Source organism: Protopterus annectens, chromosome 7.part0 (assembly GCF_019279795.1).
Source record: "Protopterus annectens isolate FY-2018-M chromosome 7.part0, PAN1.0, whole genome shotgun sequence".
In the NCBI taxonomy this organism is placed as follows: Eukaryota; Metazoa; Chordata; order Ceratodontiformes; family Protopteridae; genus Protopterus; species Protopterus annectens.
Genome location: NC_056739.1, coordinates 1,464,695,048 through 1,464,716,056, shown reverse-complemented (window position 1 = coordinate 1,464,716,056; position 21,009 = coordinate 1,464,695,048). Strand labels below are relative to the sequence as shown.

At 38.6% G+C, this 21,009-nt stretch overlaps 1 protein-coding gene across 1 annotated transcript in view; it reads right to left on the bottom strand.

Moving 5' to 3' along the window:
• ITPR1 (inositol 1,4,5-trisphosphate receptor type 1) overlaps nucleotides 1-21,009 on the bottom strand; it is a 2,510,606-nt gene that overhangs the window by 1,454,575 nt on the left and 1,035,022 nt on the right. Inside the window, exon 25 of the mRNA XM_044076407.1 lies at nucleotides 4,554-4,637. Coding sequence (XP_043932342.1) covers nucleotides 4,554-4,637 — 84 coding nt within the window. The remainder of the gene's footprint in view (nucleotides 1-4,553; nucleotides 4,638-21,009) is intronic.

The following is a 21,009-nucleotide window of genomic DNA, read 5'->3' as shown; positions in this document are numbered from 1 at the left end:
AGATATTTGTTCAGATCGGACAGGTCGAGAATAGGTCTCCATTGGTTTTCCTTTCTTGGTACCAGGAAAAGTCTGGAATAAAATCCTTGTCCTTGTTCCATAGACGGTACCTTTTCTATAGCTCTCATCCTTAGTAAGTGGTCGATTTGTTCTAGAGCGTTTGTTTTTTGGTTTGGTGGTAGGTTTGGCATTCCTCTCTTCCTTGGTAGAGTATGGAAGTGAAACCTGTAACCTTTGTCTATTGTCTGTAAAATCCATTTGTCTCCTGTAATGTAATGCCAGTTTACTGAAAATAAGGCTAGCTTTCCGCCTAATGGTGCTTCTAGTTGTTCCCTGGTAGGCGGTATCAGAGCCAAGTCACTGACTGTCCTGTGGAAGTGGCTGGATCTGTGGCAGTACTTTTCTGGTTGTTAGGCTGCCACTGACGTCCCCTGTAGGCACCTCTGGATTGACCTCTGCCTCTTGGGCGCCTATTTCTGCCTCTCTGTGCTCTGGTGGTGTCTGGAAAGGACCAATTCTTCGAAGGCCAATTCCTACTAAACCTCGGAGGCTGGACCTGTAAAAAAATCCTTGACTGTTTGGACAGATTTTGCTTTTTCTTCCACCTTCTTTAACACTTGCTGTGCAGGGGAGCCAAACAAACTGTTTTTCCATGGGAGCATCTAGGATCTTTGACTTTACATGGTCTGGTAAGGATTGCTCTTTTAACCATGCATGCCTTCTGATCACTGTACCAGTCATAGCTGATCTAAAGGAAGCCTCCAGTGCATCATAGCCGCATTTTAAGGAATGATTACTGACCTGCTGAGTGTTATGTACCAAATCCTGAAGGGACTTACGGTCTACAGGTTCAGGAGAGGACAGTTTTTTTATTTAGCTGATCTAACAAAAATTCCTGATACTGAATCATGTGGAATTGACAGTTTAAGGCCCTAGCCGAAAGAGTAGCAGAAGTATAAACTTTTTTACCCCATCTCTCTAATGCTCTAGATTCTCTTTCAGAGGGGAGGGGGTTTTTGGCAGAGGCAGCTGCTACAGCTTTGGGGCCCTGTGAAATAGTTTCAGGATCTGCAATAGGAGCCTTATACAAGTGATAATGTGTGTCCGGGACCCTGTAGTATCTGTCGGGCTTAGCAGGGGCCGGGGGAAGAGTCAGGGGCAGTACAAGCATCATTAAATGCATCATCCACAACTGTAAGTACTGGAGGAATGGCTAAAGGCCTATGCTGTGGCAAATGTTAAAAGGTCCTAAGCCTTTTCCTAGAATCTGAAAAATCCTGGCCCTGCCATTGAAATTGTTCTCTCATAGCATGCAAGGTTTCCCCAAAAGAAAATTCCTCAGGAGGAGAGGCAGAAGGAATGGAGTCTTCTGCGTCAGAGTCCTCATATGGAGAATAAGGGCCTTCTGGAGGATTTGAGTTTTCTGAATCATCAGAGGAATAATCTGTAGAAACTGGCTCAGGGGGCTCTGCTCTAGGCCTCTTCTCTGGAGGGATGAGAGGCCCTGTCAGGGTGAGGTTGGGATCCCCTGATCAAAGAAATGAGATCCTCTGCCAGGCTAAGCATTTGGGTACTAGAGCTAGGCCTGTGTGAGGGGTTTTAGCAGGCAAGGCCTTAGAAGATTTAGCTGCTTTAGCCCTAGAAAAAGCCTTGATAGACATGGATGCAGGGGGCCTAGCAGTTCCACGTGCAGGAGTAGATATGTCTAAGGGAATAGTATCTGATAAATCCTGAGAACCTGCAACAGCAGGTGGAAATTCAGTAGCATATTCAGCCATGCTGGATGAGGCCTCGGTTGTAGGAGGCATGCTTTCGGCCGAAGGAAGAACCGAGGACTCGTTTTCAGCCGAAACAGAGACACTCGCGGTTGGCTTAACCGCGGTTTCGTCCGAAACCGCGGACCGTGAGTGTCGGTCCTTTTCCTTACGCTTTTTAGCTAATTGTGAAGTCGGAGTCTCCGACGGCATGTTGTAAGCAAAAGCAGGGCCGAAAAACTCCTCTGCAAACTCCGACTGATGTCCAAGTGTCCGTCGGTTGAAGGAAGCACAGGCTAGACAAGCTGCTACGTCGTGGTCTGGGCCTAAGCAAGGAAGGCAGTAAGAGTGGAAATTCTTATGAGGTATTTGTTTCCCACAAGTTAAACAGTTATTTACTTTTTCTGACATCGGCTGAGGCAAGAAAGAGTCCCCAACGGTGTACTTAGCTTTTTAGAAGTCTTCGGTAGTAGTAATCTCTGGTTCTGACCGACCGGCACTTGCGAACAACTTCTGCTTCGGGTGCCACGCGGCAAGAAAGACTGAGGAAAATGGCGTCGGCTGATGCCTTTATACCCAATTGACAGCAGCTATGACGTCGGGTGAAGTGCGACATCAGCCGAAGCCAGACCCAGACTTTGGAATCCGGCCGACCGAAGGGCTGCCTGAGGCAGAACAACCCATATGTTAGGACTGCAGATGCATCCTTGAAGGACATCTACTTGTTCACTTGCTGCTTTAAAAGCAGCAATCCATTCCTCCTCTTACTTTTGCTCACTCAGCTTTCTGGGCTTTTTTTTCTCCTTGGGATTACATTTTTTATCCAAACTTCTGAAGGCTCTGTCTAGAGCTGTTGGCTGGGCTCTCAAAATGCCTACAGTGCATTTGATTTTACTATGTCCATTTCCATTCTCACGTTTTGTCATGTGTCACATTATAGTCACTTAAACAATATAAAGTTTTACAAAGATTGAGAGAATAGCCAAGCCAAAGAGATAGTCCTCAACAGCTGACAAGAAAATATAAATGCATTCCAAGTCAGATAGGATAACTGACCCTACACCTTGCTATCAGGAAAGTCACCTATTGTTAGCTCATCATACAAAAACAATACTTTTTAATCTCTGTACCAAACTTACAAAAATGAAGAAAACCGCAAACCATATGGCACATGGTGAAAAAGTTACCTAAGGTTTTACATAGAAAGAACTAGCTGTAAGAAGCTGCAATGCCTATGCCAGGGTTAAGTTACTCACACAGCTATCAATACATTTTAAAGGAACAAAGACCTATTCACAATAGACACCAGAATGATGACAGTTAAGTGTCAGAAAATAAAAAGGGCTTCACAAAAACCTGAACAGAATGCATGAATGGCCAAAAAACAGCAACAGTCAGTATAAAAATAAAGCCAAGGCACTTTTCAAGCAGAAGAGAGAGAAACATGGCTGGGCAGCTGACCATCAAATACAGAAAATGTTTAACATGCAATGCAGAAAAATTATTTGGTACATTGATAAGAATAGAGCAACAATAAACTATACAAGTACAGCACAAGTAATCACCATCAAAGAAATATGACTGCTATAAATGAGGATTCATAAAGGATTACTGCAGAAGATTGTGAATCATGGCAGAGTTTACAGTAGCACTGAACTTGAGAGTTACTTCTGACAGTCTAATGCCTATATTTATACTCGCACAAATGCGATAGTGGAATTCCTGATGCTTATGAATGAGCAAAACAGAGATTCAAAGAGGACATTTCCTATAATGTCCAAGGCATGAAAATTGAGATGCAAATGAAAATTGTGAAGCACGGTATGCCAATGAGACTGTTTTGTAACCGACAGACATCCCTGCAGTACGCGCATCCATTGTTAAATGCAGTGCTTCACTATAGATATTAGAGCTGCAGTTTGCAAACTTGTTTATCCAAGAATGCAGAAGCACTTCCCTGACAAACAAGTGAATTATTTCCCCCAGCAACCCATTCAGTAACATTTCCTGGTCTGCACAAGCACTGAAATGAAACATTCAACCAAGTGACCCCTTCAGTAACATGCCCTAGTATGGACAAGCACCAAAATGATCCACTCTAGTGACCCCTTCAGTAACATGCCCTAGCATGCATAAACATTAAAATGAAATATTTCCCGAGTAGCCCCTTCAGTAAAATGTCTAGGTATGCACAAGTAAAATGAAATGTTTCTGCACGTGACCCCTTCAGTAAAATGCCCCTTCAGTAAAATGCCCAGGTATACAGAAGCACCAACTAAGCTCCCCCTTGCATTTCAGTATTATGGGGGAAAACTGCTGCTTTCTGGCACAACTTCAGGGCTATTTACACACGCTGTATGCAAATGAGTTCATTATAGATTCATGGCTATGAATCAAATTCATGTGCCTATTTGTAAGCTCCCTCAATGGCATAGTAGCTTGTCCCCTATTGGTTATGCATTAATTGCTACACACTTGCAATAGGGGGGGCGTGTTCACAAAGTCCAACACATTTCCATAACCATCCTGAAAGTCCATGATTTGCTTAACCTTGTAGCACCGCTCTTCGCAGATCACCACTATCAAAATGTGAAGCGGCAACTGTGAAAAGCACCTTACGTTTACTTTTGTGCAGATACTTCAAAGAACTTTGGTTCCGCAACTCATTCTTTTGGAGTAGTATATACAAAACTACAGTACAATATTAAAGACAATATGTAGAAACCGCTGCAATTCTAATGTTTAAGTGCATTTAACAAAAATAAATGCTCATCGACCTCAGAGAAGCTCGCAACTCACCTCCTTAACAACCCGATAGTTATAGCTGCTGGTGCTTTCATTTTTATGAGACTGATCGGAAACAGGACTTCCCAAACCATCTACCTACAAGGAACACAACCCATTAATAAACTGGGAAAGACCTCCTGAGAAAATAATGTTTAAAGCATTGCATTCAGATATTTCATGAAACATGCTTAAACTCATTGTTTTGAGGTTAATACAAAATTCTGGAATGTGATAAAAAAATTAATTATAAGGCCACTAGAAACAAGAAAAATTAAGAATGTACATTTCAGGATATCCAAACTCCAGGTTACAATAAGAGGCATTTAAAAAGCCAAAACACACCACACTTAAGTCTAAAAGTTTAGATAATTACTTGCAAATGTTAATAAAAACTATTTTCAAGTCAAGCATATGAAAGACATGCATAGCCCACTTACCAGTGCAGCTATTTACTTTTCCTGTAAATATGTAATTAATGGGGAAATGCTTTAGCAGATCGAGGAAATGAGCATACAGTATGCAAGAAACTCTAGAATCTATGGGTTAACAATGTAATTACAATGCAGTACAGCACTGTTGCATAGCAGAATGCATACTTGGGATATTTAGCACTCGTGAACTCAAGCATCAGAGACTCCTCTATTTTAGCACAACACTCATCAGTAATGGATGGTTTTACTGAATATATATCATGCCAGAAGTCCGAGAAAGTCTATGGGCTATGGGGAAGCTTTTATAAAAGCTGCAGTACCAATTCTGACCAAAGGAATTAAACTATAGAGTTGCTGTAGCAAAGGAAGGATTCCAATAATCTCAGATTTTGCCTGCTAAGCGACTCTAAACACATCAGTTAAATCAGGCAGTGCTCCTGGGTTACCTCTGAAGATAACTAGATGAGCAATTTGAGTTTACCCAGCCAGCACAAACAAGTCTGACTAACCAAGTTGAATGAACACTAGTAAGAATAAAAAGATCCATGACTCGATAAAACCACAGCTTTATTGTAAATGTAGAATCACTGACTTAGCGCTTTCACCCATAACATTGGGCTTCTTCAGAGCCAGTTACACTCAAAACAGACATCAGGACTTTTATAGTCCTAAACAGGCAATCAGCCAATATAAAAAACATCCATTAAAATCAATTATCCAATTAACCATTTAACCCAACCCCTGCTGCAAAGGAAAAAAAACAGCACAAGAAATACTATGATAAAACCACATCTTAAAACAGAAAAAATAGTTGTAATAAACTGTTTCATGTAAACCCCTTTGGTAAATACTTTGTCCAAGGAAAGTTACAAGAAAGTGGAACATATAATTATCTGTTAAACTGGGATTTGTGTTTCAATACACTTGCAATAGAAATGTTTTCATTAATGTCTGGTGTTTTTGTTGCATCTAGGTGCAACTGCCATAGACATTCTTTCATCTCTAGTAAGGTTTTAACATCACCTTCCATGTCTTTTTTTGGACACCCTTCAGTGACAAAAAATATAAACTTTTTGTAGCTGCCACACTTCTTACTGTGGTTAAATAAAGCACTTGTAGGCTTCTTTTCTATGTGTCTGTTGTGTTCCAAAATATGTAGCCTTAATTTATGCGTGGTCATTCCTACGTAAAATGCCGGACATGATAGACAGGTGGCTATATATACTACCATGTCAGTATTGCAATTGCAGTACCTTGGGCAGTTCAGTGTTCTTTTGTAACTGTCTGTGTGTACATAAGGTCCGTCATTAATAAACTTTCAAATACTGCATGTACCACTCTTACCCATACATGAGATGTTACTATTAGTTGTCCCTACACCTCTTTCAAGTTGGAACCCCTACTGTTAATGAATCTCGGGCTTGGACCCAATACTTTTAAGTCTGAAGGAAATACACTGTCCCATACTGTCTGGATAATGTTCGTAATTTTCATAACTGAATCGTTATACTCCAGCACCATTACCATAGATTTTAGTAGTAAGTGTATTAATCCCAATGGTATTAGATGAACTAACACTTCTACTTGAATCCAAGAGAATAGGTCTAAAATTACAGCTTCTCATTTCAACATCCTTACTTAACTTGGTCATTAAATCCATTGGGTACCCTCTATTTGTGAGCATGTCAATAAGCTTCAGCAGTTCAAATTTAAAACAGTCATCCTAACTAATCAGCCTTGACAATCGAATCATTTGACCCTTCACCACATTTTTCTTTTGAAACCGAGGGTGGCAACTCTCATACTGTAAAAAAAAAAAAAAAAAAAAAAAAGAGTTGCTGTATTTTTTTTATGGTAAATGTTCGAATGTATATGGCCATTCTCTATGTATATGGCCATTCTCTTTGTACAAAAGAATATCCAAAAATGTAATCCCATCTCTGTCCATGTGACTTGTAAATTTTAGAAAAGTGGTCGTGTTACTCAAATAACCAATAAAATCTGACAACTCTTGTTTTGAGCCCTTCCACAAAAATCAGCACGTCATCCAGGTACCTTAAGTATGTCATGATCTTTGACATACAGACAGAATTAAACGCATGCTGCTGTTCCCATTCTGCCAACACCAGGTTAGCATAGATGGGTGCACATCTGGCACCCATCGCAACCCCGTTCGTCTGCTTGTAGTATTCTCCATCTGACAAGATGAAATTGTTGGATAATACCAATTCTAGCAAATCCACAAGCAGGCCTCTTCTTACATGGTGTAAATCACTGTACTTAGCCAGACTGTTGTTAATGCTATCAATTCCAATGGGGGGGGGGGGGTCACCGAAAATAATATGACTGCATCTACAGTCGCAAACCAAAAGTCGTCACCACAATTTAAATTCCTGATATTATCAAGACGATGCCAAGAGTCCATTAAAATGTGCGGAACATTGTTCAACACATTCTTATAAGTGATGTCTATATATGACACTAGCTGTTCGGTTTTGGAGCCCTTAGCAACTACAATGGGCCTAAATGGTGGAAAATTTACATTTTTATGAATTTTGGGGATACCAAAAGTAGAGGGAATAATGGGGTTCTCCACTGTAAGATATTTAAACTCTTCATTAGAAATTATCCCATCACACACAAATTCATATAACTGCCAATCAAGTTTGGCATAGGCCCTATGTACATCAAACCTAGAAACCCTCTCATAAGTTTCCGCATCATTTAATAGTACTTGCATTTTACAGGCATAGTCTGTGTTAGTCATGATGACTACCCCCCACCCTTGTCTGGTTTCATAACTCTGTACTGGTTGGTGTATGTGAGCTGTCTCAAACAAAATGCTTCAGCACTGGATAAATTGTCGTTAGACACTTTTTCATATTGCAGACCTCTCCTACTTTGGGCTTCACACAACTGTTCAAATACCATACCTGTTGGATTGTGCGGTGGAATGAACACACTAGCTCTCTTAAAACAAGTAGTTAGTCATTGCCAGGCTTGGGATTGTTTACAAAAAATAACTAACTTGAGAATCCTAGAATACAGCTTAAGACTCAATAGTCTTCCATCCTCATATCTGTGGGTGGGAACAAAAGAAAAACCTTTTTTCAACAAGCAGACATAATATTCAGTTATCTTTAGATGTGAAAAAATATAAATTGTAAAATATTTGTCACCCTCCTGTTTACAACATATTGCATTGTCCAAACTTCTGTCATCACAATATTCAGATTCAACAGCAGAATTATTCAAAATAGGGATGCCAGGAGGGTGACAAAGATTTTACAATTTATAATTTTTTCGGATCGGTTGCTTTAAAGAACTGATAAGATTATTTTTAAGTGTTCTACTGATTGGCTGCTTTTTGTATTTAAATACGTTACTGTTGAATCTTATCTGATAACGTTGAAATAAACTGGAACAAAAGTGCTTATCTCAACCTTGCGCCATTCTTTGGTTTCTGATTTAATATCACACTAAGTTACCAAATTATTAAATATACAAATGTATATTTGTAAATTAGCCCTCAAGATATCAATTGTAAACCTCCTACTGGTCTTTTGGATAAGAAAATGTAGCAGTAGAACCCACTTATTTGCTGACACTGTAAACAATGACAGAATTTGAATTAAAGGAAATGCTTGAGAGACAGAGAAAAGCACAGGAGTGGGCCAGAAGAATTGTGAATACCCTGGAAATAAAGTGAAATCAGCAGTTGGTAGATAGAGATGAATGGAAGACAACCAGCAAAAAGGAAATTAAGCGAATGTGAGACTGCAAAGCATTAACTGCATTTGTGAAATATTCTTATATAGCTGTAATTGGAAACTGTGAACTTTTGCGGACTGTTAAACTTGTGGAGAACTGAAAAGCATTTGCCTCACTTCATGTCAGTGTTTGGAAAGAGACTCAGAAGAGGGGAAGAAAAAATGTAATCAAGTAAAAATTTCCCTCAACAGTATTTCTAAGAAACGTTTCACAATATAAACTGTATATTTTATAGTAAAGTATTTTTAGTTGTTCTTATACATGATAAAAGTTACTAAAGTAAGCCAATCTTTTTTTCTTCCTCTTCTCTTTCTTCCATTTTAGTATTAAGAAATGATGGCATCAGTGTAAAAGCAAGCTAGACCAAAACACGCAAGTTAATAGGCTGTAATCTTTTGGCAGCTGAGGTGGGGGTGGGGTGCAAAAGTACAGGGACCATAATATTTGTAATCGGATAGGTTTTTCTCTTACATTTGCATACACGAATGTGTGGATTTAGACTCTTAGCTTAATCTAATAAATTTAGAGTTGAAACTAGTAAATATGAGAACATTTAATATAATGAAAAGTTTTCCTTTAGCAATAAATGTTTCAGCTCATCTTTCAGGCTGCAGCACAGTATGACATTTTTCTTGGACCTGTTACATTTCCATGGAGAAGAGCTGATGTGGCAATAAGACAAAACACTTAAGGGTAAAAGTTAATGACTTCTGAAAGCATGAAGGTTGTTTTCAAATTGGGGTTGGGGGAATAAAGATAAAAAAATAACAGTCACCCATTAATGCAAGCAGAAGCACATGCAACAAGCATCTTAGCATGGACAACTAAATTTTGTGTCAATTAGGGCCTGTGTTAGCTATTTGGTGAAAATGATTTGCAGATGTACAATTATGAGCATTTATTTTAAGTTAAAATGTTCTTGGGGTGTTCTGGGGAGTGCTTGTTTTTTGTCTGAGGGTTTTTATTAAAACAAAAGTCTTGTAAAATGTGACATAGGCTCACATGTTAAGACACCAACTGCCAAACATAAATGGGTGCATGCATAACAGTTGAGACATTTAAAAGCTGCCATATATAATAGGGGAGTAGCATCATATCATAATGGCAACACTTTCTGTATTATCTTGGAATGCGAATGGTCTCACGTGTATAGACAAAAAACAAGTACACTTAATTATATTAAGAAATGCAGAGTGCAAATAGTAATGCTATAGGACACACATCTGGAAAGAAAACAGCATGTGAGAGTTTGTAAAAGAACAGATTTCAGGGACAAAAGAAAAGTGGAGCATTCATATTAATTTCTAGGTAACCTCCAGCAGTACACAAAAGGGGAAAAAGATCTTGGCTAATTTGTGGTAGTAAGGTGCTACTGGCAAGGTATGAAGATTACACTAGCATGCATATTCCACCTGAAATGGCTATTATGGAGCTTAAAATGGGAGAAATTATCAGCTTTCAACATGGAATATTACTTATTGGGTGAGAGGAATTGTACTTGCAATTTGTATCATGGGGTCTAGAAGTGAAAAAGTAAAGAGGCTAGACTTCGGAGGAAATTTATGAAAATAAACTGTATTTAGTAGGAACTCAATTTCAATATTTCCTAAGATACAACTGGGCTAGACCAGACAAATTATATTTCACAGAAACATGTGCATTTAACTGAGAACTTTGACACATTAAATAATCATTTCAGATCATGTGCCAATAATTACCAAGACAAAGGCAGGGTAATGAAATAAAGATGAGACACTGGCACTTTCCATTCCTTAAATTCCTCTTAACAGGTAGCTGGGGTACTGAAAATTATCTGAGTGTTATTAGGGAAGATAGAAATTACTCCAGAATTTACAATATGGTAGAAATAAAAGATCTGGTTTAGAAATAGTTTAGAGGGGATTACACAATTAAAGTATTATGTAAAAAGGGAATCTTGCAGAAAAAGAAAATAACGGAGTATCTGGATAACCTGCATGAGTTTAGAAAGACTTAACTGTTTTGATAACTCCAGAACACAAAAACGTTTGGCATGACAACCTGGGCAACAGAAAGAAAGGGTTGTTGCCAAACATGGTTTTATCTTTACATATAATGAAACATTCCAAATTAGAGAACTGGACAAATAGCTTTGTACAATGAGCATAATTGCTTATTTCATGACAGACCAGGATGGCAATCAGTCATTCAGGAATGACAGCTACCATTAAACAGTTTCAAAAAAGATCTTTCTAGTATGGTGCACTAGATGGTCACGTCACAAACATTCTTTCCTTAAATTTAATCCTTACATTTAATTTTAGCTAGGAAGGAAGCCAAACATGCCTTTAGTTTTTCAGGCTGATGGCAACCTGATGTCACTGATATCCCAAAGTAAACAAATATGTTGAAAATGATCAAATGTTAAGGATTAATGGGTAGCATTTATTCTTCTGCAGGCCACATGATGACTGCCAAGATGGAAAACCAAGTTTATAATGTTGTGAACAACAAAAGTATTCCAATGGTAAATCAGAGACTTCATATCTGTAGTGCATAAAGTGATTGCTGAAATTGATGGCATAGAAAAACAGGCAATTCAAAAGGTTGGAAGTAATTAAGTACTGTGATCATTCAAATAGTATTTGTATGCTGTAATAAAGTTTTAAAAGTGAAAACATGCAGATTTTGAAGAAAAAATGCAGCTGCCAAGTAAAAAGCAAGTGAGAATGGAGAAATCTCTGTATGTCAGTGTGCTAGAAAAATTAAAAGGATAACCAAGTGCTGCTAATTCAACTGCTCTTGGCATGATAGTCAGGTCTTCAAAGTGCACTAAGAATTCAGTCTGTACCCAGAGTATGGTTCAGAAACTGCTGCAGCATACTCTTAAGACTGAAGATCTTTGCCTTAAAGGATGACATCTTAAACTCTGTGTAGAAGTTGGACAGAGTCTGTAAAGTTAGACACTAATGGGTATTTGTGGAGTAGGATTACTCTACATGAATTAGACAAACAAAAGTTTTTATTAGTGAGACTATATCAGGTAAGAATATTTGTCTCCTGTATCTAGACTATTTCAAGGTTATGCTCCCCTCAGTTTCTGATAGAGACCTACAGGAAGCCTTCTCATTTGTTAGTACTCCACAGAACAGCTGGAATACTCGGAGGGCTAAATAGATGGAGGACCACCAGACAGCAAGGGAACAGTATCAAACTTTTTTTTCAGGAAAGAAACCAGTGGTGCACCACTCCTAGTCATTAAAATTGAGACTTTGTCCCAACATACGGGAGTTTATTCATTTGGGAAACTGCTTTATGACTGTGACATTAAGGGGAGCTGTAGCGTTAGGATTTAAAGCTGTGCGGGATCATTAATAGGTAGTAGATTAATGTTCAGTTCTGCAGTGACCAAATGTGGTGGATTTGGAATATGGAGCTCTCTTGTGAGGGCTTTCCAATGCCATTTACTCTGTACAGTGAAAAATTGGTCATTATAAAATTTAAATGACAACTGCTCTGACTGAGATTAGGAGCACAACTAGTATAGTTTACTAATCCATATAAACAGATCTCTGTTTTGGGGTATGGATGCACTGCACACTGCAGCTTTGACCCACTTGAAACTTCTAATTTTATTAGGGCAAATAGCTGAGAAGGGACTTCATGTGCAAGAATTAACTACATATTGACAGATTTTTGTATTAATATAGAAAAATCTCACTATCACAGATGAGTTCTTTCAATGGATGAGATCTTTTTGAACTAAATATTCTATGCGATTTGGAAATTCTTTCTAGAGAATTTAAACTGAAACAGCACTGTGACTGGAGAGGTGCGAGAGGGAACTGGCTCTATATCCAATTGCTGCAACACAGAACATTCAGTGCCTGGGAGCCAGGTTTAACTAAGGGCTGATTAATGGGATTATTCCTAGATTTATGAAGGCAAATGCTGCTGAATATTAAACAGATATTACAGTTTCAATACGTACAGTTATGCACTGCATAATTCTACTCTTGTACACCTCTACTGCACGGACACACCCAGAACTGGAAAAATATTTGCTGGACATGATTGGACTAATGACTACAGATTTTCATCAAAGACACTATTTGTCAAATTAATACCATTTATAATGCACATATTATCTGGTCAGGAAAACACTGTAGGGACAAAATTCCGACTGATGGATTCCAGGCTCCTACTCTTACAGCAAACTGTGGCTGTGTGGGGGGTAGGGTGGGGATAATTTTCACTTGATACACAAAATGTTTAACTTGTAACATTAATGTTTCATCAAGAGAAATAAAAGTAGTTTTGTAACATTGTTTCACCTAGAACAATAAAAGTAGTTTTCTCCATATAGTAAACATATCTGGGCTGATGAAAGTATAGTGCAGGAAGCACATTTAAGAATCAATATTTGATGTTACTTAAGGGGAACAAAGGATGAGACACTTTATTCAAGGGGGCTAGGAATGAAACCAGTTAATGTCATGTGCCTGCTTGTTATGAAAGACATGCTGGATATTATGTAGTCTATGAGACGTACATTGTGTTTTTAGTATACATTTGAGACCTGGCTTATCTAAAATGGTATTTAGAGATATGATGCGCACAACTGTTTGTCTACGATTGCATTACTTTATGTAAGGGAACTGAAATAAAATAAGTTAATAAGATGATATTCAGGATAGGCTGAGGTCTACAGTTCCAAAACTTTGAAAATACATTGCATATTATCTAAACAGGACAGGTCTGGTGGATGTTTTCTTCCACCAGAACAATAATATTTTTCCCTCTAGTAGCCATTGTACAGGATTTCACAATGGCAGGATATGTAACACAATCAGTATTTGATATGGTAGTTTTTCTCGTCTCAGTGATATCAAAGCATGCTTCAGGGGAAATAGAAATGCAAATGTTCCTCCCAAGCTTACACAAAAATGTGTCAAAGTGGAGTGACCCCACCTCAGGAGTAATATTTTAAAATTTCTATTTTGGAGAATTTTGTTCTCTCTGGTATACATTGTGGACCCAAAGCAAAATTCACTGTGGCCTACATGAATTCTTGCCCAGATGGACAAGACAGAGATGGCTCTTGTTTCCCCATCATCTCAGCCACACCCATACATCCTCCATGCAAAATTCTATTAAGATATACAAATGTAAGACACTGGTACTTAAAGATCTCACTGCATGCTGATGACTACTTGGCAAAAAAAGCATGCAGATTTTGGTATACTTTGTCTTGTTCCAGACCAGTGGCATACTTAGCATATCTGATGCCTGGAGCTGTAATTTTTTTTTACCCCCTCCCCCAAAGTGAACATTTTTAGCACCCCCACCCTTCCTCTATGATTTTCTGTAATAATCACAAAATGAAAAATTGCAAGAACACAAAACACTAAAATTTTCCTTTTATTAAACTTTGTGTGTGTGTATATATACACACACACACATATATATATATATATATATATATATATATATATATATATATATATGCCAATAAAATAAAATTACAGTAAAGACAAGGAAAAAATTACATTAATATATGTTTTGAAAATAGGGAAATTTCTTCAAATTGGCCTGTTGCAGTACAATACAATTAGTTTGTTTTTGAACATTAACTTCTGCAAATTTACCACAGACTTTGTCAAAACCTTTCTTTGCATATTCATGCACGATAAACAGTATAGGAAAAGCCTTAAACTTAAGATACATTTGAAAGAGATACATAAAGTACAGTCATGTAAAATCTTACCATAACAGTAGATGTCCTCTTCACTGTTGCAGTATTCCTTAAAATAGGGATTCCCTGTCAAGGGTGGCCTGACCTCTGGCCAGTGTACCAAAACCTTCAAGTTGCTAAGGTACGCTGGACATCACACGTATGTTCCCCCCATACACATCATGGGGCATAAAGGTGATATATGGACTAACCATTCTCAGAACTCAGAGCCCCACTAGGAATGGCAGTCCAAGGATTAGAGAGATAACAAGTACATCCAGAAGGGAAAATAACCTGGGTGAGGGAGGGAGTGAATTCTCTAACAGTAAAATGGAGGGACATCTACTGTTATGGTAAGATTTTACAACTGTACTATGTTCTTCCATTTCACTGTTGCAGAATGCACTCCCTCCCTCCTCCAGGTTCTTTTCCCTTCTGGAAGTTCAAAAGTTCAGGAAGACTGGGAGGAGGAAGGACCAGCAATAGCCATCTAGGAACCCATGGAGAACAGCCTTAGCAAAACCAACTTCAGCCCTGGATATCACATACAACTTATAGTGCTTAGTGAAAGTATGCACAGAACTCTAGGCAGCTGCCTCAATAATAGAGTTAGTATCTAAACCATTGAAAAAAGCACCAGAAGAAGCCACAGTCTTAGTAGAACAAGTATTAACAGAAGGAAGGCTCTTGCCTTGAAAATAAAAATAGCTTTAGATATCCAAGAGGAAATAGTTTGCTTGGAATCCACCAATCCTAAAGATCTAAGATGAAAGAAAACAAAAAGCTGCTCAGATGTACAAAAAGCGTTGGTCTTATCCAAATAATCTGACTTGTCTACACACAAACACATCCAAAGTGTACATGACATTTGCACTAGCAGATTGCCAAGGCAGGCAAATGAATAGACTGATTAAGAGAAAACTCGTTCACCACCTTGGGCATAAAAAGGATTAGTACGAAGGGACACCATGTCCTTATGGAAAACTAAAAAAGGAGGAATAGCCACAATGGCCTGAAGTTCAGACACCCATCTGGTAGAATTAAGGGCCAACAAAACAATCTTCCAAGAATAATTCTGCAAGGAAGCTGAAGCCACAGGCTTAAACGGAGCCTTGGTCAAATTCTCCAAAACAAAATTAAGATCGCAGAAAGGACAGGCTTCCTGTGAGGTCCAATATGAAGGACACCCTTTAAGAAACAGTTTAGCCTCAAATCTAGAGACTAAAGGCAGACAAGCAGAAACATCTGCCAAGTGGGTCTTAACATAATATGCCAACCCAGCACTGAGCAGCTTCACACAGATAAAGAACCCAAGGGAACATCCACAGAAAGTGGGTGCAGGTTATGAGAGACACCAAACAAAAAAAACTCTTCCATCTGGATAAGCATGACTTCAAGTAGTGTGTTTTCTGGCCTCCTGCAGGACCCAAACTACATCCTCAGAAAATCTGTATTGATACAAAATCAAAACCCTATAATCCACAGTGCCAGTTGAAGAGTGGACAAGGGTGGATGGATGACAGAGCCCTTTGTCCTGCATGAGTAGATCCACCCTGTGAAGTAACTTGTGATGATTACCCTTGACTAAATGCAAAAGCGGGAACCGATGCTGTCTGGGCCAAAAGGGAGTCACCAGCAAGACTTTGGGAGCATCCTGCTTTATCTTGAACAGGACTTTTGGAGAAGGAGGGAAAGCAAAGAAACTTCCCCTCCAGACCAGAGGGCATGGGGCTCTGGCACAAGAGAGAGGAAGATGTCTGTTCTGGGGGGAGGCAAATACATCTACTTGAGGAATACCTCACTGAATGCCCATAAACATCCCTGTGAAGTATCCACTCGTGGGATTGTTATATGGACCTGCTCCAAGTCTGCCAAGATGTTCCAACCTGAGAGAATGCAAACTGTCTGAAGTGCCACTTGATATTGGATAGCTAGCTCCCACACAAAGTGTTAACCTGCAAAGGAGACATCTTGTCCCCCTTGCTTTTTTAGAAAGAAAAAATGAGCAGCCCAGTGTGAAACCAACTCAATAGATAAAACCACACTGCCAGTAGCCGGAAACCTTATAGTAATCCACTTTATTGCACACAATAGCTCAATGGCAACTACGATTGAGCGCTTTCTTCCCTTGATCGGGGATTTCATCAGAATCAACAGCTCACCTTCTAACAATTAACTTCTACATTAACTTCTACATTTGTCCTAATGACTTCACTGATGAATACAATAAATTTAAACATATCCTACACATTAAAACCTATAAAACAGACTACAATATGTTCACTAAAACTTTTAAAAGTCAAAGGTTGAAATGTATTTCTATACTTTAACCAAACCCCTTGCTTTTTGACATGCCACATCACTATGGCAGGTCTAAGTACTTTGATGCTTGAATATCCAAAAAACAGATCTCTGACACTGATGTGGTCTTTCTTTTGCTGAAGTGACCAGAGGCCCAAGTCCCCATCCCACATCTGAACTGTCTGAACAGCTCCTAAGAGGGGAGTGGAGTTGAAAATGAAGCTATGGATTGAGTGCTAATAGCCAAATCCACCACTAAAATTCCAGCTTGAGGCATGGAAGAGCAAGGACTAGGAAATCTGCAGGATGAGAGTGCTGAAGTCAAACTGACTTAAGAAACCACTGAAGATTTTTTTCAAGTGGGGTTTGACTAGAGGGAGCAGGAATGGTGGAGGCCATGAAAGCAGAGCTCTCAGAAATTCCCTGTCCATGACTGAATCCAGAGAAAGAAAGAAGGAATTGAAAGGTGGCAATGAGAGTTAAGGCCTTGAGAGGAGGCAGGAATGACAGCATTGGAAGAGTCTGGATCATGCAACCCAAAAAACATGATCCTGTTATGGAGTCAGGAAGGACTTTTGTAAATGTATAGTGAACCTCAGGCTTTGCAAGACAGAAATGGCAAAGTGATGATGCTGCAATAGAATCTCTGGAGAGGACTGAAAAAAAACAGGGAGTCTCAGCAGGGCAAGACCTGTAATCCCCATTGTCTCCAAAAGCAATCACAGGGGACTTTCAAGATGGCTGCACATTGAGTTAACATCTTGTTTCTAGATCTCCCAATGTGAAAAACTCAGAAGAGAATGCCAGTAGACTTGTACTTATGGGTACATTTCAGTAACGGGCTAAGTGCACTGCCTGGATGCCAGGAATAAAGTAATATAGAAAACCTGGGAAAAAAATCAGCTGCAAAAATTGAGTAAGAAACACTGACTGGGAAGAGTTCTGCAGCTGTTCAGCAAAAGGCAATGCAACCTTCAGACATGACTTCCAGTAACCTACAGAAAGATAAGACAACTGCGTAGACCTGGCTAAAATAAACAAAATATTGATGAAGTATAATACCACCACCAACAAAAGACTGGAAAATGAAAGAAGCTTTAAACAGATATTCAGATGAGATGAAAAAGCTGCAAAAATCAGATGTCAAAATAAAGAATAGGATGGCTGAATATGAGACTGCTCAGAAAGAGATGTTTAAAAAAATAATAGAATGAGAGGACAGACAACGACCACATAGGGAAAACCTGAGATTTTCAGCTATACATGAGAAGCTGTAAGGAACAAGCTGCATTAATTTTATGAAAGCACAAATAAGCACCTGGACTGGAATTCCACAGCAGGGTTGTTAGTTGAAAGGGAACATCATCTGTATGCTCCAAACCTGGCTATAAGAAAGTAAATTTGTGGAAGGACAAAGTACTAAAAGTGGGAGACAGCAGAGTATTTGTGGAGAATGATTACTCATTGTACATCACACAGAACAGGAACAACTTTATTCCATTATTCAGGGAACTTAGAGATGCAGGTGTGAGATTCAAACTGCTGTACCCAGCTGTCTTCAAGGTATTCTTCTCTGGAGGGAAAAATCACTTTTTTGATGAAATTCATGCAAAGGAGGAAATACAAAAGTTTGTCCAACAAAAGGTGAGCTGGGAAACGGATGGAGATTCTGCTGCTTGTTCTTCTGGTAAAGACCACAGAGTGTGTGTACCTGTGAAACCTTTCCCTGTTTCAATGGAAAATGTTGGAGAGAAGGAAGGCAGCATGACAGCTAACTACAAGAATCAAGACTACATTGGAAATGAAGCAGAGACAGGATTTTGTAGATGAACAGTAATAAAGCCAGTAACTTAATATGGGATTACAATAAAATAATTATATTTGTGAAATATCACAGAACAAGAAAATCTGGAAATATTGAACTTCTTCAGAGTATGTTGGACTTCTGGGGGACTCTAAAGCATATGCCCTACTTCATGTCATTAAAGTTCTGAAAAGTGCTTTGGGGAGGGCAAGAGGAAGGAGAACGTTAACTGTAAGTAAAGATTTTTTTCCTTAAACGGTACCGATTTTGTGGCATGTGGTTTTCTTTACATGCTATAAAGTAAAGTTTTCAGTTACTTTTAAGTGTAATGGGGATTGTAAATGGGTGCTGCTGTTTTTTTTCCCTTTTCCACTCCTTGTTCAGTTTTAAGAAATGTAGGCACTGCAATGCATAAAAAGCCTGGTTAAAGCACAATAAAATAAGAGATTAATGTGTGTTCTCTTTTTTGCATGGGGAAATGACTGGACTGAAGACTTTAGATTGATTTATGTTTTGATTATGTTTTGAGAGAGCAAGTAAATAAACATTGAATATTGTGAAGTTTTTTTCTAGGAAATACATGTAAAGCTTGGTAACAGTACAATTTTGCAGCTAGTCTTCATGTTTCCATGGAAACAATCTGATAATGAGAAACTGGCTACCGTCTGGTGGGGAGCAACTGGCCAAGAGAAAAAAACAAAAAAAAGAGTACTTGGCTAGGAAATAATGTTCTCAGAAAGCATTCAGGGATTTTCCCAGCTGGGAAAGCTATAAAGATGAGAAAAAAACAATTAGCACTTAGAAGCACAGGATATGCCATGTGTCTTGGCATGGATGACCTTTCTTTTAGGTTAATTCAAGTCTAAGTGTGGCTGTGTTTGGGATTTTTGTTCCTATTAGGTTAAAACGTCAATATTTGAAGGTATACATAGTTGTGTGTGTTAGCATTACGTGAATAGGTTTTAGGGGGTATTGGGGGTGTTTTTTGTTTGAAGGCTTTCAATAAAACAAAGTATTATAAGATGTGACAGGCTGAAATGGAAACCGTATAAAATTTCAACCTGCCAAACTGTGTGTATGCATGTAACAAAAGCTGGAACTACACACTTAAAAATGTGTTATACATAAAAGGTGGGAATAACCAATACATTGATGCTTTCTTTAACATCTTTAAATGTAAATGGTCTCTCAGAAAAAAACAAGAAATAGTAGTGAACTATATTAAAAACGTAGAGTGCAAATAGCTGTTACAGGAAACACTTAGAAAGAAATGAATATATGAATTTGATACAGAAAGGTTTTCAGGATGGTTATTCAACAGAATACTTGGGACAAAGGAAAAGAGCAGCACTTAAACTAATCGCAAGAGGAGATCCAATAGTGACAGAAGTTAAAAAAAGATAACTGCAGATTTGCAGTGGTAAGGGGTTACTGGCAAGGGAAGAGGCTTACACTGGCATGTATTTACATTCATAGGTTCATAGGTAGGTACTAGGCTATCTGCCCAAAGGCATTTATAAGCCTAGCCAGAATGTGTTGGCTTTCGCCACCCCCTTAGATTAGTTCCCTGTGCCTCTGTCCAGCAGAGCCACTGAAGTGATCCTCAGGGTAAACTTTCTGTTTCCCATCCACTCATCAAGGATTCTTTTGAAGAGTGTTAGCGAGGAGCTCTGCCCAATGTAGACTGGAATAGGTTCATAGGTTTAAATGTAAATTCCTCCTAAAATTGCTGTAACGGAGCTTAAGAAAATTCTGGGAGAAATAATCAGTTTTCAGCAAGGAATATTACTTGCAGGTGAGGAATAGAACATGATTTGCATCAGTGAGGATGTGTCTGGGGAGTCCAGAAGGGAAAAAACTAAGGAGTGTAGATTTTCGAAGAAATTTATGAAAATATTTGGCATGGAAGATGTGAATTCAGTAATAGGAGTTCAGAGTGAATTTACATATTCCCCAAGATATAAAACCTGGGCTAGGCTAGACAATTTACATTTCACAGGAACATGTGCATTTAATTGAAGGTCTTTATACCCACCCAATAACTATTTCAGATCATGCACCAATAACAGCTAAAATAAAACCACACTGTAATGAAATTAAAATGAGATATTGGAGCTTTCCCACCTATCCATTGAAAAGAGGAATTTAAGGAATGGGTAGTGGAGATTATTCAGGAGCTCTTAGAGAGGATAGAAATTTCTTATGAAAATATAGCTAGGGAGTGGGATAAAATTAAGGTGAAGTTTAAAAATAGAGTGGAAATAAAAGAAAAGGAGCTATGGTTAAGTAACAAGAATTATTTAGAGGCAGTAACAAATGTTAATGTATTGCAGAACAGGGGGAATGTGTCAGAACAAGAGGAGGATCAACTGCAGAATGCTAGGCAGAAAATAAGGTATTACCTCGATAATATACACGAGTTTAGAAAGATTGCTGTTAAGCAACTGT